This window comes from Lolium rigidum, chromosome 6 (assembly GCF_022539505.1).
Source record: "Lolium rigidum isolate FL_2022 chromosome 6, APGP_CSIRO_Lrig_0.1, whole genome shotgun sequence".
Classification (NCBI taxonomy): Eukaryota; Viridiplantae; Streptophyta; class Magnoliopsida; order Poales; family Poaceae; genus Lolium; species Lolium rigidum.
In genome coordinates this window covers 328212163-328228149 of record NC_061513.1, presented here as the reverse complement: position 1 = coordinate 328228149, position 15987 = coordinate 328212163, and the positions used below count along the sequence as shown (strand labels likewise).

Here is a 15987-nt window from a genome sequence, read left to right as displayed (position 1 = left end):
GATAATTGTTAGAATTTATTCTAAATTTTTTTGGGGGTCGTATGTCTCTGCCTCTCTGGTGTGTGGGGCGTTCAGTACAGCATCGATCACGGCAAACCGCCGGCGGAGCAGCGATCGACAACCGCAAGGGGAAGAGAGGCGACGCCTTTCCGAAACTTTTAATTTTGAGGGCCACGCTCCCCACCTCATCTAATCCGAGCCGTCCGATCACCATCCGACGGTGCGAAAAACCCGGTGACGCGACCGGCCCGGCCTTTATACAGGGACGGATTCGGAAATTTCCCCGTTCCCCAATGTCCCCTCCTTCTTCCTCCTCCTGCCTCCCCCCTCCCCTCCGGTTCCTCCAATTCCTCCCAAAATTCTCCTTCATCGTCCACCAATCCGCCGCAATCCGCCATCCCGACGACGACGGGACGCTCTGGGAAGCCCCTGAGGCCACTCAACTCGCGTGGATCGGCCTCCTCTGTCTCTGGTAACAAACCCTAGTTTTTTTTCACCTGGGCGGATTGTCCCAGGACACCGTTTCTTGATCCTCGTTTCGCTGTGGCACTGAGCAGCCGAGAAAAAAAATCACTCCTTTATTCCCATTCCGTTTGTTACCGATCTGTTTGGCCTGTTTATCTGATCCAGCCGTGCAATTTTCGGGTAGGTTCCTGTCCTCCGGCGCCCAAGATCGATCTGGGACTCGTTGCCCAGGTGGAGGAGCAGCTTATTTCCAACGAGAACAGAATTGGGGGTTCAGCTGAACCCCCATGCCCCAGTTCAAGTCCGCCCCTGCACCAGAGCCAGTGCTGCTGGTTTTAGATGATGGAGACGAGACAGTGTCTGAGGGATCCGGGTCAGGCCCAAGCACGCCGGATGCTCGTGGAAAGGAGGCCTCTTCCTCGAGCACGTCTGCTACGCCGAGGAAGAGGAAGCATGGCAGCTTGAGCTGCGGCGGCATGGGAGCTGATGATCCAGAGGCAGCAGGATCCGATTCCAGTGACACCACATGGAGCGTGGATAGCGTGCATGACCGCCATCGGTTTTCGTTGTCGAGAAGAAGGAACGTCAGGTCGGAGCCTTCGGTTACTTCTGGTACGCTGCTCGGGCGGCCTCGTGGTGTCTTGAGGTTGAGGACGCTTCCCCAGAACGACAGTATCGAGAATGAGGCTGGAGGCCGCAAGGTTCTTCAGTCCAATGGAATTTCTAAGGCTGCCCATTTCGTGAGGAGGAAGAAGAAGAGGAAACCCCGGGTGCTTAAGGAGAACAGGGTTGGTGGTGATGACCCTGTCTGTCGCTTGAATACTGAGCATGATCATCAGGATGGCGTAACAAGGTCTTGGTCTGAGAACGGTCTCTTGGTTGAAAAGCTGTCTCGTCTTTCAGGTGAACCATCTGATCCTGTTCATGTTGACAAGGAAGGCTCTGCGCATCTGCAAGGGGACGGTGGTCTCTCAGTTGGAAAGCAGTCTCGTCTTTCAGGTGAACCATCCAATCCTCTTCATGCTGACAAGGAAAGCTCGGGGCATGTGCAACAGGACGATGATGCTACCTTGGAAGAAAATGCTGCTATGATGCTCTGTTCTCTATCAGATAATAGACATGCTCACCCATCGAGGAAGAAATCACCGGATAAATCATCAAAGGAACCTTCTTTTCAGCATCGTAATCGCTTCAAGGATCCATACAACACAGTCGAGGATGTAGCTGGGCCTTCAAGGATGTTACGGAGGCGTGGAGGTAAAGCGCCATTCAGCAAGCGTCGTCCACGTCGTCATTTTTATGAAGTCAATCCCCGTGATCAGGATCCATATAAGATCATAAAAGAGCGGATTAGGGTGTTTTGGCCCCTTGATGAGACTTGGTATTTCGGCCTGGTCAAGGAATATGACCCTGTGAAAGGCTTGCATTTTGTCAAGTATGATGATAAGGACGAAGAATGGATCAATCTTCAAAACGAGAGAATCAAGCTCCTTCTTTTGCCAGCCGAAGGTCGCAAGAGATCTAATCATAAACCAGATAAGGTGAGCTATGAGGAGGACAAGAGGGAAGACATGGATGGAAACAGTCCAGGAAGCTCTGATTCGGAGCCCACCGTCTCATGGTCAGCTAGATCAAACCAAGCAAGACCTGCTACATCCAGTAACATTGTCAAGCCAGATCACGGCCAATCAAATATTGTTCCTGTGCTATCAAACTCTTTTGATGCCAATCAGGAAAAGTTGCAGTCTGATGATGCTATACCTGGTAGTAGTTTATTTGCAAATGGGGATGAAGAAGTTCATGATGATGGGAATAGATCTGGGGATAGGAGATTTCATGTTGTTTATTCTAGGAAGCGAGTTTGCAGGGGAAGGAATTGTTTTGTCAACAATTCAGAACATGATTTAAATCCTGAAAGCAGATCAAGTTCTGCAGCGGTTATTGCTTCAGTTATTAGTAGGGAGGCTGATACTGAAACTGGTGCTGTGAAACATGTCATGTTGGTATTAAGCCTGCCCCTGAAATCTGTTTACAAGTTAGTTTCTGAAGCCTGCAGTATTTGGATTTTCAGTTCTCTCTTTCACCCTCAGCATGGTTCGTTGATTAGCTTATGGCCTGCTGTATTTCTGGACATACTTTTTGTTGATAATGCTTTAGGTTTGAAACATTTGCTTCTTCGGACTTGCTTAAGATCAGCAGTATCTCTTTTCTGTTCACTTGTTGGAAGCTTCAATCAATGTTCTGGTCAGAGTACTTCTACAGATTCAAAATCGCCATGCACCTCGGTCAGATTCCAGATATCTGGTTTAGATGGTAGGAGCCAAGTAGTGTTTGTGCTGTTCAGCATCTTTGGGATATGCAAGTCACAATGGAAGAACCTGCAAGCGAAGCTTCGATATCACTCTTTGAAAAGGGAGCTGTCTAAAGCTAATTGCACATACGCTAACATCAAACAACTCACTGATGGAACTGACCAAGTTGGAACTTCAATGGATATCTTTTCGAAGGTACACAACTGACCTTATCTGTGCAGATTGAATTGACATTTCAACATCATATTTGGATTGATTGATTCTGAATATTGCATGCCCATGATTTTATTGTAGAAACATAAACAGATAACTTATTACGCATAGTTTGCACTTTATGGAGAATATGCTGATCAATAATTAGAGGTAGTAGTCAGCTGCAACCCTGTTACTCAGTAAGTTGTGACTTGGTAGCTATTGTACTAATCACTGTGTAATTGCAAGCCATATTATTTACGGGGGAACCTAGATCAGGTATCATGTTTTGTCAACTGGAATTACAGGATATGTCAAAATGTCAACCTTTATTGTCTCATGCTGTTCAGAAGCACAATACATGCTAGTTAACATCTAACTGAGCTAGGTGAGTAGTGATCTCCTTTGTGAGAGCTTCATTGACTGATAGGACATGTGTTTGGATAAATAAATTGGATGCAGCCGTTACACTTGAGCTGACATGTGTTTTTTAGAATATATCAGTTAAATACATTCATATTTTTTTGGGAGTGCTCCTAGAAAATATGCGAACTGATGGAAGATCAACTCCCTTTTAATGTCTCTGCTTGGTGCTACTCTCTGTTGCAGGATAGGTAGGGAAACAAGACTTAGTTAAAATTTGTCGAAACGTACCTTATATATTTGTCTGGTTAGTCTTACAGTTTCGTGCTGCAGTGAATTGAATTCGTAAAATCCAGTAATAAACTATATAATTTGCATTAAAACCTCACGGTTGCTTGCAACATTGGAGTTCCCTTTTGTTTTTTTGTACCATCTCTACTGTGGAAATAGGTCTTTGTACTTCAAACCGAAGATTGAATATGGACGGTGCTATTTACCCTTTTTATTGAAAGGCATTTTCTTGGTGTAAATAGATCTGGGTTGTTTCGTATACTGGTGAAAGCTCTTATGGCCATATACTATTCTATTTGTGCATGTTGTTTCACAAATATTTAGGAATTTTTTTTCCAGTAACTGGCAATTGATGTAATATGTGAAAAGGTAGACAACAGTCCATATGTTCTGAAAATCTGGTTTCTCCAGTAAACATGTCTAGTTGATATTTGCACATACGATCTTTTGTCTAAGCACAAGAATCCTGAACTTTCTGTAGACAGTTCTGGTTCTCTAGTTCTGTCTATGACTCACGTGATTTCCATTACATTTATCATGTACAATGAGAATAGTGTATTATTTAATGGAGATATTCAGTTTAACTGATGTCTTTGATCTTCTGTATACATTTTTTTTATCATAATCTAATGCATTTAGTTCAAAGCATTTTGTGCTGAAAATCTAGGTCTAGAGCCATTAGTAAATCGTCTTGTTACTGACTACCTTTTCTGTTTCCAGAGTTTATCGTTCGATTTTCGGGGCCCTCAGTTTCCTTCAGAATCAAATTATCCAGATGTTGATCCTGTCATATTTTGTCTTGATAATCAGAGTGAATTTACTAAAGAACCTTTGGATCTACCTGCACCTTCGCTACTGCTATGTCATCATCTAAAGTTGCTTATTGAAAGCAATTTGATTTCCAGTGGTTTAGTTCACCTGGCTATTCCTTCTGAAATTTCTTCAGAAAAGGATCAGCAGTCTATTTCACAACATGCATCTGATTTTGTCAATCAGGATGGTCCCCTGGATATGGATACCATTGGTTCCATGAATCATTCTAGTTCTGCTAGCAGGAAGCATGATACCACTGATTGCACTGTAAGTCTGGATTGTAATGACAGCAGTGATGGTGATATCAACGTGACAAGCGAAAGGTGCCCAGATCAAAATGGGCGTTATGTAGCTGGCGACAATTCCAATCGTGGTGATAAAATGTGTTCTTCCGTTCATAATGTTACAAACTCTCCAGAGAAGTCTAAACAGTGGTACCCTTCCATAGATATTCCTCAAGATAAGACATCTGATCCTCCAGATGATGAGAGGAAAGATGGCAAAGCTTCAGAGCCTGTATCTAACTTGGTTCAGGAATTGAATGAATATCCAATTGGTGGTGTTACACCAACTGCCCCAAGGACAACTTTCCATCGGAACCGGTTTACATCCATATCACGCACTTTCGGAGATGGTTCAAAATTATGGCCAGAAGATGGTTCTAAGAAACCACGAACCCCTGCTTCATACTCAGTTTCTCCTAGAAGTGATGAACTTGGACTAAAACACAAAGGACATTTCCGCAAGATACAAACTCACAGCGCTAAGACAAATGGTGCAAAGAGGTTTCCTGATAATACTAGAAGTGGGGAGAGCAGCCCGGAGTCTTTGACTTGTGTTGCAAATATCCTGGTAACAGTTGGTGATAGAGGATGGAGGGAGTATGATACTCAGATCAAAATTGACACTGATGGACAGAGTGATCGGAGGATTTGTGTGAGGCTTGCTGAAGGAATCAAGTATGCTCACAAGGTTTGTCAAGCTTTGCAACCTGGGGCTACAAACCGCTATACACATGCTATATTGTGGAAAGGGGGCCCTGAATGGTGCCTAGAATTTCCTGACAGAAGCCAGTGGGCGATTTTCAAACAAATGCATGGCGAATGCTATAATCATAACATCAGAGCTGCATCTGTTAAAAACATTCCAATCCCAGGTGTCCGCATGGTTGAAGGTCATGATGATAATGGCGGTATATTGTTTGTGCGCCCCCAAGATTATCTTTGCCATATTGGACCAGATGTTGAAATGGCTCTTGATGAATCCCGTGTTATATATGACATGGACAGTGATGACGAGGAGTGGATCTCAGGATGGAGGAAGTCTCAACATAGCAAGAACAGCACTGTGAGTGAGTTGACAGAGGATTTGTTTGAGAAGGTTATGGACAAATTCGAGAAATTTGCACATACCCATAATTGCAATGAGCTCACCATTGATCAGATTAAGGAACTAGATATGGATGATGTGCCACTGGACATCATTGAAGTGATACATGATCATTGGCACGACAAGAGGCAGAAGAAGGGAATTCCACTCGTTCGACACTTTCAGGTGAAAATATTCTGTCATATTTCTTTTATCTTACCGTGGGTATGCAATTCAGAATGTATTATAGAGTTCTGCTATTTATCTTCCTCAGTATGTTTAGTAATATATACCTAGTCTCCTTCATGATCCCACCTACTTAATAAAATTTAGTTTCTTATGCTTATGTAGTTTTGTTTGAGTTTATTTATTTGAGCTACGCAAATAGTGGAGCATTGCGCCAAAACATCACAATATGAGTTCAAATAGTTTACATACTTTTAGTGGTGTATTTGACTTGTCCAGTTGTCCCTGAGTATTCTGGCCTCTTAGGTTTTTTTTTGAAACAAGGCAAAAGACTTGCCATTTTCATTGATAAAGAAGAAGTTTTAGAGTTTTACATTCCCATACTTGGCCAAAAGGCCAAGCCAAAAAACCTAACACCTACTCTCGCGGTATTATTACATTACTCAATGCTTTCGCTCCCGCCATACTGCTCGTAGCAACCTCATCTTTGATCTTTGTTATTACCATGTCCGTGGTGGAAGCTTTGTTTCGGAAAACACGTGCATTTCGCTCCTTCCATATTTCCCATGAAATCAACATAGCAAGAGAAGCCATGGCCTTTCTACCTTGCCTTTGCTTATGGATCTTCCTGGCCTCTTAGGTTGCTTCTTGTGCTTTTAACTAGTAGCGTCTTTTCTGTAGTATGAGTAGATTCGGAGTTCCTCTTCCTGACAGCGCTTTAATTAAGTGTATATACCAAGTATCTGGTCATGATAAGGTACTTCGATTCTTCATATTGCTATAGACCCTTTATCTTCAGTTGACAGACGCATCTATGCTGATGCTTTCAGAGAAATGATTGACTTGGATTTTTCAACTATCTTGCTCTTATATATTATTACTATGTTGACACTTGAATGCATACGCCCTCTGATTATACTTCCTATCATTTTCAGCCTGTTATGTGGAAGATCTATGGGCAGCAGCTAGAGGAGTGGGAATCAGCAGTACAGAAAATTCAGGGTGTACCGAATGGGTACCAACAAAGAAGGTTGCCCCCAAAACCTGCAATGTTTGCCTTCTGTTTGAAACCTCGTGGACGCCAGCTTCAGATACCCTCTAAGGGATCTAAGGGACCAAAGCAGCGATCACATAAGAAACTCATGTACTCGGGGTCCCACAGCTTTTCAAGAGAGCAGGATGGCTTTCACCGACAAGGTACACCCTTCATGTTTTGTAGTCAGAGCCCTGGCTCATGTCCCCCTGCTGATACGGCTTCCTGTTTCTGTCAAAAGTATCAGGTCGGAGAAATGGTGAATATCTTGGGGACGGGAAGACATGTGAATCCTATGACGGTGGTTCTCTCTATTCACCAACAGGGTACTCTCCCAGGTTCTCAACGAGAACAGAATCCCCCCGCGCATTCGATGCTCCGGAAAGAGGTTCTACTCCAAGGTTCATCAGGACTAACAGTGTGAAAAGGAATGCAAGCCTTGCATTCTCCGAGGATCACCAAGCATCCCCGTCCATCCGCAACCAGAGAATAAAGAGGGGAGCTGTGCCTGATCACTGGAACACTGCGATCCACGAGTACCAGAACTCGAAGCAGATGTTCCCAGGGCCGCCCCAGAGCCACCGTATCGACGTCGAGGAGCTCAAGCTGCGTGATGCGATGAGCGCTGCACAGCACGCTGCGGCGATGGCAAGGCTCAAGAGGGAGAGGGCACACTGCCTGATGCACAAGGCGGACCTCGCGGCCCACAAGGCCTCGGTCGCCGTCATGATCGCCGAGGCGATCAAGGCATCCAGCAGTGACTCGTCCCGGGCGTCAGACATCAGAAGGGACCTGGGGGATGAAGAACGGTGATGACGCCTTTTTGGGCGTGAGCTGATGCATAGCATTTTTTTGTCGATAGGATATCATGGCAGTAGATATAGCATCTCACCCCCCCCCCTCCCGCGCGTTTCGTACCCCGTTCTCTTTGATCCTTTTGTACATGTGTTATTTTCTTCTTTCTACCTTGGTTCAGCTTCTCTAGGGATGGATGGATGATGTCTCCCTGTTGACAGTGTTGGGAAGATGGTAATAGGGCAGCTGTTGTTGGTTGATGCTTCTCATTGTTGTAAGTTGCTCCAGGGAAGGCGAATTGCTTCTGCTTTTCTGCCGTTACCCCAAAAAAGAATGAAAAAAATGAAGAGAATAGTGCAGGACAATGGTCGTGCGTCTTGTGTTCCTTGTCTGCTTGTTTTTCTGTTGGACTTAGCTTATTGGTCTATAGATGTGTCTTCACTAGGCAGATTGAGATAAATATTTTTAATACACAGTATCTGTAGATGACTCATAGTTTATCACCACAACCATTCAAAGATAAAGATATTTAATGTCTACAATTCAACAATATTCAACTGGACAATTAGAAACGTCACAATTCAATTTGTAATGCAAATAGTTGAAACATGCAAAAGACAAATCACAATAGCATATGTGAATTGAAGAGTTCTGGTGTAGATCACTCATAAAATTGAAGTCATGTTCCTTCCATCATCCCTGTGAAAGTATATTGTCGCAAATGACTCTTTGATCAACTAATCATTGTAATCTTGCGTGATTGGCATGATCTTCATGAGGTCAACTTTCTCATAAGCTTCAAACACCCTAACAAACTAGGGGTTCTACCATATGTAATCAAAGATATTGGCCTTTTGATGGACCACCTTGTCTTGATCCCAGTGACATCTTCATACATACTTTGGTGTGTCTCACAATATAACTTTCATTATCAGTATGTTATGGTCCTTGAAAGGGGTTGTCCCTACTGCGCTCATGCCACTTGGGCTTGGACACCTTCCAATTTGCAAACATTGGGATGACAGACATGTGAGATTGTGGTTTGGTCCTTTTCTTCTTATTTACAACCTTCCATTTCCTACTACCACCCTTGTTCAATTTCTGCCATTTTGTTGGTTGAGTCCTTGAAGGTTGAGCATCAATTGCGGTCTTCTTGCATGCCTCATCCACTTTGCGGGAGATCTACCTCTCGAAATCCATGATCATGGATAATAAGTAGCAAATTTGAGTCCACAAGTCCACAAAGGAAGTCATGTAGACAATTATTGTGAAGGGATGGAGAGGGAGGGGGGTCCCACCTCAGGTCACTTGATCAATAGCACCATGAATTTGAGATTTATCCTAATTTTCTCGAATCCTATCAAAGATCTAAGTTTGAAGCAATAATGGGGAATTAGAGAGGAGGCATAAATCATACCTGATCCAGACATCATCCTTGCCCTAACTCGGAGGAAGATGAACTCCAATGATGAACTTGGGAGTAGATGCTCGTATCCACTCAAATCGATGAAAAACTCGAAGGAGGCAATAAAGAAGCTATAATTCCGAAGGAGAAGGCAAACAGGAGGTTGATCCGGAGGAACCCATAGGTGGTGCTATCGAGCGGTGGCGGCGCTAGGGCTCCTTTGAAGTAGGAGCGAATGGAGATAGAACTAAATATATATCCATGTCGTTTCCAAGAGCACAATATTGCAAAATCTTAGAGGTTTCGATAAGCTGAGAAGATTATGGGCCTCCATCTAGCTTTGGGCCTTTCCTGAAATATTTGTAGGATTTTTAGAAGCGGCTCGGAAAATGCAGCTCAAAGGCCATGTGTGCAAAATTCCCAAACCCCTTCCAAATGGTTCGTTCGTCCGTGCAAAGGGCTTGTGCATATACGGATTGGGTAAGAGTTAGTTAGATGCATAACTATATAAAGTAAAATCTTGCTTTGTTCACACATGCATTGGTCAAATCACACAAGGGTAGAAAATAAGCTATATGAGTCAACATAAGAAAAATCATAAAAGAGCCTCGAAATATAGAAACATAGAATCAAGAGAGGCAATTTAGTGATGGTGATTCTCCCACCACGTTAGAGCACATTGACACAGGATTATATGATCAAGAAAAAAATGGATTATATGAGTCACACTCATTTTATCATGGCATATACAACAAAGTAAATAGTTCTGTCATATCAATTATAAAGAGGTAAAGCACACTAGGTAGGGTATACATCATACTTAAGTAGAAGGGTCTAAGAATTAGGTATTAATAAACTACTAGAACAAGAGGGAACACATTTGTTAAATAGATTCACCTTATCTTGGAAAACCTTATCTTGTGACCTTCTCGTTGGACACCAGATTACTCAGTGATGACCTTGGAATGGTGATGTCCATGGATCCCACTGTATCAACTCCCCAATCTTGAAGAGGAGTTGTCCTCGACTCAAAGTTTTCATAAACATGGTAAAGGGAGAGGTCAGATATGTTGGATGAGTTGTTCACCACATACTTTACCATGGGTAGGTGAATCTTGTAAGCATTGTCACTCAATATCTCAAAAGCTTGAAATGATGCATCCCCCTGTGGAATAAGCTTGGACTTGCTCTCTTTCGGAATTTGGAAAGTGTTCCTGAAAAAGATTGACCCAAATGGGACCTCCGGGGTGAACACCATATGTTTCTATTGCTTGTTGAACTTGTCGATTTATCGTTGAACGCAGTGTTTGGTCGCAGCGTTGGTGGACTAGTGTATGTTTTCATGAAGCCCAGGTGCTTGGAGGCATGCATCTTCTCTAGTGGTAGTGGTAGAACATCAAGTGGCGTTAGATCCTAATCATCGATCATTACCAACAAAACATAGGGGTTGAATATGTACTATCAGTTCTCCCCGAACCATTGCTCAAGAAGATCATCGCTGCATAAACATCAACTTCAAAATGCACTACGTTGTGAAAATTAACAATCGAGAACGCACATATCTAGTTGTACTACAAATTGAACACATCACCCAATAGTTAAAAGAGAAAAACCTCTCCTTTCAACTAGAATGTTCATACATGAAAAGCGTGAATGTTCATACCTTCCTCCGTCCCATTATATAAGATAATATGTTATTACAATCAATATATGAATACCCACTAGAAAATCTCACAAAAAAGCAAAACATCGAACCGTTTATTAGAGATTTCAAAGTTTTACAACCAATAGATCTTTGAAAGGTAAGTTTAGCACCAAAGTGCAAGAAAAAATATCCACCTTTGCCATTAAGTAAAAACCTGAACGACTTGAAACCCTAAATTAATGAACGAGCCGCCGTATGTACAGCCATGTAATAGCTAGGTTGAACACACCGTGAGTTGAAGATTCAATAGAAAGCAAAGGCACGATATGTGCCTGTGGCGATCCAAACGAGTCTTGTGTTGAGTGCGTACGGGAGTAGTACTAGTTAGAATTAGAAAAAAAAAAAAAAAAAAAAACGAGACCAGCCAGGGAGCCCTGACCGGCTTAGCTTTATAGAAGAAAGCTCCGCGAGCACCCGTCAATCCGAGGATTCGAGCCCGGGTAGGCAGCAAGCGCTCTCGCTGTGCTAACCAACAGGTCGACGCCCTGTTCACTACTAGTTAGAATTAGATCAATCGATCAACATCAACTAGCATCAGCTAGGTTGGCTAGCTGAACGTACGTGCTGGCGCAGCGGAAGTATACGGTACGTGCGTGATATCTCGTCAGAACACTTCATCGTCAGTCGTCGGAAAGCACTCGGCGGCAGAGGCTGTGCTGGTATCAGATCGGCGAAAGTACTGCTAGGTCTGGACCAACAGACGGTACGATGATCTGCGCCAGCTAGGCATAGGATCGTGGTATAGTGACGGTGCCGGGCTTGGTGGTGATGCGGCTTTGTTGCTCTGTGCCTCATCTCTTCGCCCTTGCGGCTAGAGGTCGGGCAAGGCAAACTCTCGCCGTGTGGTTTGTTTGGAGGTTTGTTGTAACTTGTAAGCCGACGCATGATGTGTGGCTTGAGATGACGTGGGTGGAGTGGTGCGGGTGGAGTGGTGCCATTCTTTGGTTTGTATCAAGTTCTATTTTTTATTTTAATATAGAAGACATGCAGATTGCGTGTTTTTGAAAAAAATATATGCTCCGTACACTGGTGGAAAAAGGGTCTTTGGTCGCGGTTCGCAACTGCCATTAGTCGCGGTTGCGCAACCGCGACCAAAGTAGCGCGATTAAAGGCCCACCCCTTTAGTCGCGGTTGCTTACGAACCGCGACTAAAGGCCCGTCCACGTGGGCGCCAGGCGACCGTCGGGGCGGAGGCCCTTTAGTCGCGGTTCTTCTGGCCGACCGCGACTAAAGGCCGCCGCAGGTTTAGGGTTTTAGGACCCCCCTAAACCTGCCCCCCGCTAAACCTGTTTTCTGTTTAATTTGTATTGTTTTATTTCTTTTGTGCTTTATTGTAATTTTGAAGGAGTTTCACATATTCTACGGTACTACATACATGCATGCATATGAATGTACAATTTCAAACAAATTTGAAATTAGAACCAAAAAGAATTCAAGAGGAATATACAATATATATTCAATATCATCGGATGACCATATACAAGTTTGAACAAGTTTCCATACATAATTTAATGCATGTATAGTTCTACGTCCTCTACGTAGTGTTGTCCTGTAGGATCGATGACTTCCCTCGCGAACCATCCAGACTAGTTCCTCCTCGAAGTGGTCGGAAGCGAGCTTCTGGACTAAGCGTCTTCCGGAGGTTATTCCTCTTGATGTTGATCTCATCCGACCGGTCCCGCTCATTGGTGTATCTTCGGATCCTCTCACAAACATAGTATCCACATAGATTGGTCCCCGGTGGCTGAATATCCCCGCCGTCCGCACTGCCCTTTTAAAATGTAGCTCTTTTTTGAATTCACCGACCTTTTCATCTACGAACCGTCTCCAAACCCTACGAGGCAAAGAAAATTAAATGAACAAGAGAGTTATTAATTAGTTACTTGATATTAGGAAATGATGAACGAAATAGGCCGATCGATATAGAGCGCAAATGAATGAAAACAATTACTTTTGCATCATTTTTCTCATGTCGGCCCAAAGCGCCGCATCCATATTCGAGAGTCGTGGACGAGAACTGTGGAGGTGTGAAATTGAATTACCATCGTAATCCAGTGGAACCTACGGACACGATACATGCACAGTCATGCATATATAACTCATCGATTAGCCACATACCATGCATGGAGTAAACAAAAGAGAATGTGCTCAAGACAGAAACACTCACCCAAAATGGTAAGGAAATAGAATATCACTTTTGAGTTCCTGTTTTCTAAGAAACCGCCACGAGTCTTCCTCCACGTCGGCGGGGTGGTGTTCTAACACATATGAATTAACGATGTGTGCGTCAATGAACCCAACATCATGGATGTTCCTTATTTGCATTTCCCGCTTCTTCATTCTGCATAATAGCGTACACAACAAGATAGTTAGGACAATATATAGTGCAGGCAATGAACGAGATGGGGTAGAAATTAATAAATCACTTACGTAACGTAGCAACCGATGATAGATTTGTCGAGGTCGCGCAGATTGAACAGCTGGAACAATTCACTCCGATGAATTGTTATATAGTAATGTTTGAAGTGATGCTCATGTCTAACTTCCGCATAAATATAGTCTTTGGCGTTTTTAAGTTTTATGTAACTCTTGTACCAATTTAGCAGACCTTTCATTTGTCGAGGTAGATCCTCTTCCTCGCGCAGGCTCGACGAGAGGGCCATTCTTCACATATGTAAATACTACGTCCTTCATTGGCGCCTCATCAAGGCCTAACAGTGCACGAAGAGTGATACCTAAGGTGGCCGCTTGTTCTCTGGCACTCGTTACAGTCAATCCATGTGCTGCCGCAGCTGCTATGATATCGGGATCCGGACCGGCGGCTTGCACTATGAGCGGGGCGATCGATTGTTTACTTTGTTCCCCGAGCTGGGCAACTTCTTTCCCCCTTTCTAATTTTTTCTCGGCCTCCTCCAAGGCTTTCTTCTCCCGCTTCTCCGCCAACTCTTGGTTCCTCTTGAACGCGAGTGCTTGCCTACGAAGTTCACGTGCATAGTCGTCGAGCAGATTCTTTGCGGCTTGGGACGGTGTGTTCAAAAATGATTTAGCCCACTTCTTTTGCTCATCGGAAAATACCGGCTTGGGCTCGCCCTCTATTTTCTTCTTGCAGTTCGCCTTCCATTTCTCTAAATCAGCAGCCGCGCCTCGCCTCGACTTCCTCGGCACTACATTCCCAAGGCCTCGTGGGGAGAGGCTTCGGTGATACCTCCGGTACCTTTGTTTTCTTAGGTACGTAACGGTCCGGGTTAATAATCCAGGACTGCTGCTTCGCTTCTTCGCCGGAGGTGGATTGGGGGGCGGCGTCGCTGTACCCGCCCGGGGCGGACTAGGGGGCGGCGGTCGCTTACCCGCCGGAGGTGAATTGGGGGCGGCGTCGGCCCTCGTGAAGGAGGTGTAGGTGAAGCACCACCACCACCGCCACCGCCGCCACCACCACCACCGTAGGGGTGGACTTGTTGGCGCCTCGCCCGGAAACTTGATAAACTTCTTCTGCCATAGAATGAACTGGCGCTTGACATCTCCAAGTCTTGTCGCCCCTTCATGTGTAGCAATGTCAATGTCCAGGTCCTCAAACCCTTGGACTATGTCCTCCACCGTGACACGAGCATAGCCATCTGGAATGGGGTTGTTGTGGTGGAGTGCTCCAGGTGGTAAAGCACTGCCGATGTCTACCTTCATGGACATGTTCCCGATAGGATAATACAGATGACATGCTTTCATCTCCTTTATATCGTCCACGGGGTAGCGAGGAGGCTCCGGTGCAGTAATTTCGACCACCGAGGCTCCGGTGCAGTAATTTCGATCGTCGGTGCACCGGCCCGATGGGGCCTCCGTGGAAGCCACGCTGCTTCTCCGCGGCTGGCTTCCGAGATCCAATGGATGATCTTCATGCTGCGCCCGAGCTGCATCTCTTTCGGCTACTAGTACACTCACGGTTTTCTTCATGACATCCATTTCCGATGCCAACCGCGCCACAACATCTGCTTCCCGATCCATCTTTCTCTTACGGCTTCTGTAACCGTACGGGTCATCGTTCTGGGGGAACCCTATTTTCCACGGAATGTGCCCCATGCCTCGTACACGTCCTCCGTGTTCAGGATTCCCGAGGGCTTTTGTCAGGGCGTCGTTCTCTCTGTTGAACTTGATCCTCCCCTCTTGAGCATCCCTCATTGCCTCAATAAGCTTTTGGGTGGGTGTAATTATTTTGCCCTCGGTAAACACACTCCCCTGTCTCCGGGTTCGAGCGATCCCCCATGCCCGTACCACCAGCTTTTGGCCCTTGGGTCCCATCCCTCCGTACTGGACGGATTCCTCGCGCCCTCAGCTCGTTCTCCATCTTCTCCCACCTAGGCTGCCAAAAGCGATACCCTCCTGGCCCCATTTTATGATTGTACTCCTTCTTGGCCGCATTATCCTTATTTTTTTTCGATATTTCAAGGAACTGCTCCGATTTCTTTTGCTTCACAAATTCTGACCAATCATGTTGCAGTTTCTCATATTGTCCTTTGAAATCCGGAGTCTTGCCCGGCTTGACAAAGTCATGGGCTAGATTTTGCTTGTATTTCCGGAATGCGTTGGCCATCCTAGAAAGAGCGAACTCGTTTGACTAGCTTGCACCTCTCCTTGTTTTCCGCAATCTTGTTACCCTCCTCATCGTATTTGCGGTATTCCGGAGGTAGAACGAAATGTTCCATAAGCTTTTTGAAGCAATCTTTTTTTGTTCTCTTATCGACAAAAGTGAAACCAACACGTGCCTTCTTTGGCTCATTCCACTACTGGACGGTGATCGAGACGTTGTCTCTAACAACGGCTCCGCATTGGCTGACAAACTTGGTGGCGTTTTTGTTGGGCTCCAGCGGCCTGCCGGTTGCTTCCTCGACAACATCGATGGTGCATGTTTCTCCTGCTTTCATCGTCTTGGTTGCGCCACGCTTTGACGATGACGTACTCGATTGTTTCGATGATCCGGCCGAGGGCTAAAATAAGAAAGAGAAGCGCGCGCGTTAGTACACACATATTTATTCAAATCAGTGAGTTTGTATCACCAGAGGCTCAATGT

The 15987-nt window shown here is 44.9% G+C and overlaps 1 protein-coding gene across 3 annotated transcripts; it reads left to right on the top strand.

The window, feature by feature from the left end:
• The first annotated feature begins 304 nt into the window (after positions 1-304).
• LOC124668587 lies at positions 305-8175 on the top strand. 3 transcript variants are annotated; one of them, XM_047205695.1, is made up of 5 exons: positions 305-472; positions 650-2972; positions 4344-5990; positions 6926-7187; positions 7271-8175. In XM_047205695.1, the coding sequence occupies exons 2-5, from the start codon at positions 753-755 to the stop codon at positions 7834-7836; spliced, it is 4695 nt and encodes a 1564-aa protein (XP_047061651.1). In that variant the 5' UTR covers positions 305-472; positions 650-752; the 3' UTR covers positions 7837-8175. The 3 variants fall into 3 exon arrangements, with proteins under 3 accessions (XP_047061651.1, XP_047061650.1, XP_047061653.1); XM_047205694.1 differs by having other exon boundaries at positions 7265-8175; XM_047205697.1 differs by lacking the exons at positions 6926-7187; positions 7271-8175 and adding an exon at positions 6672-6861.
• Positions 8176-15987: the final 7812 nt, after the last annotated feature.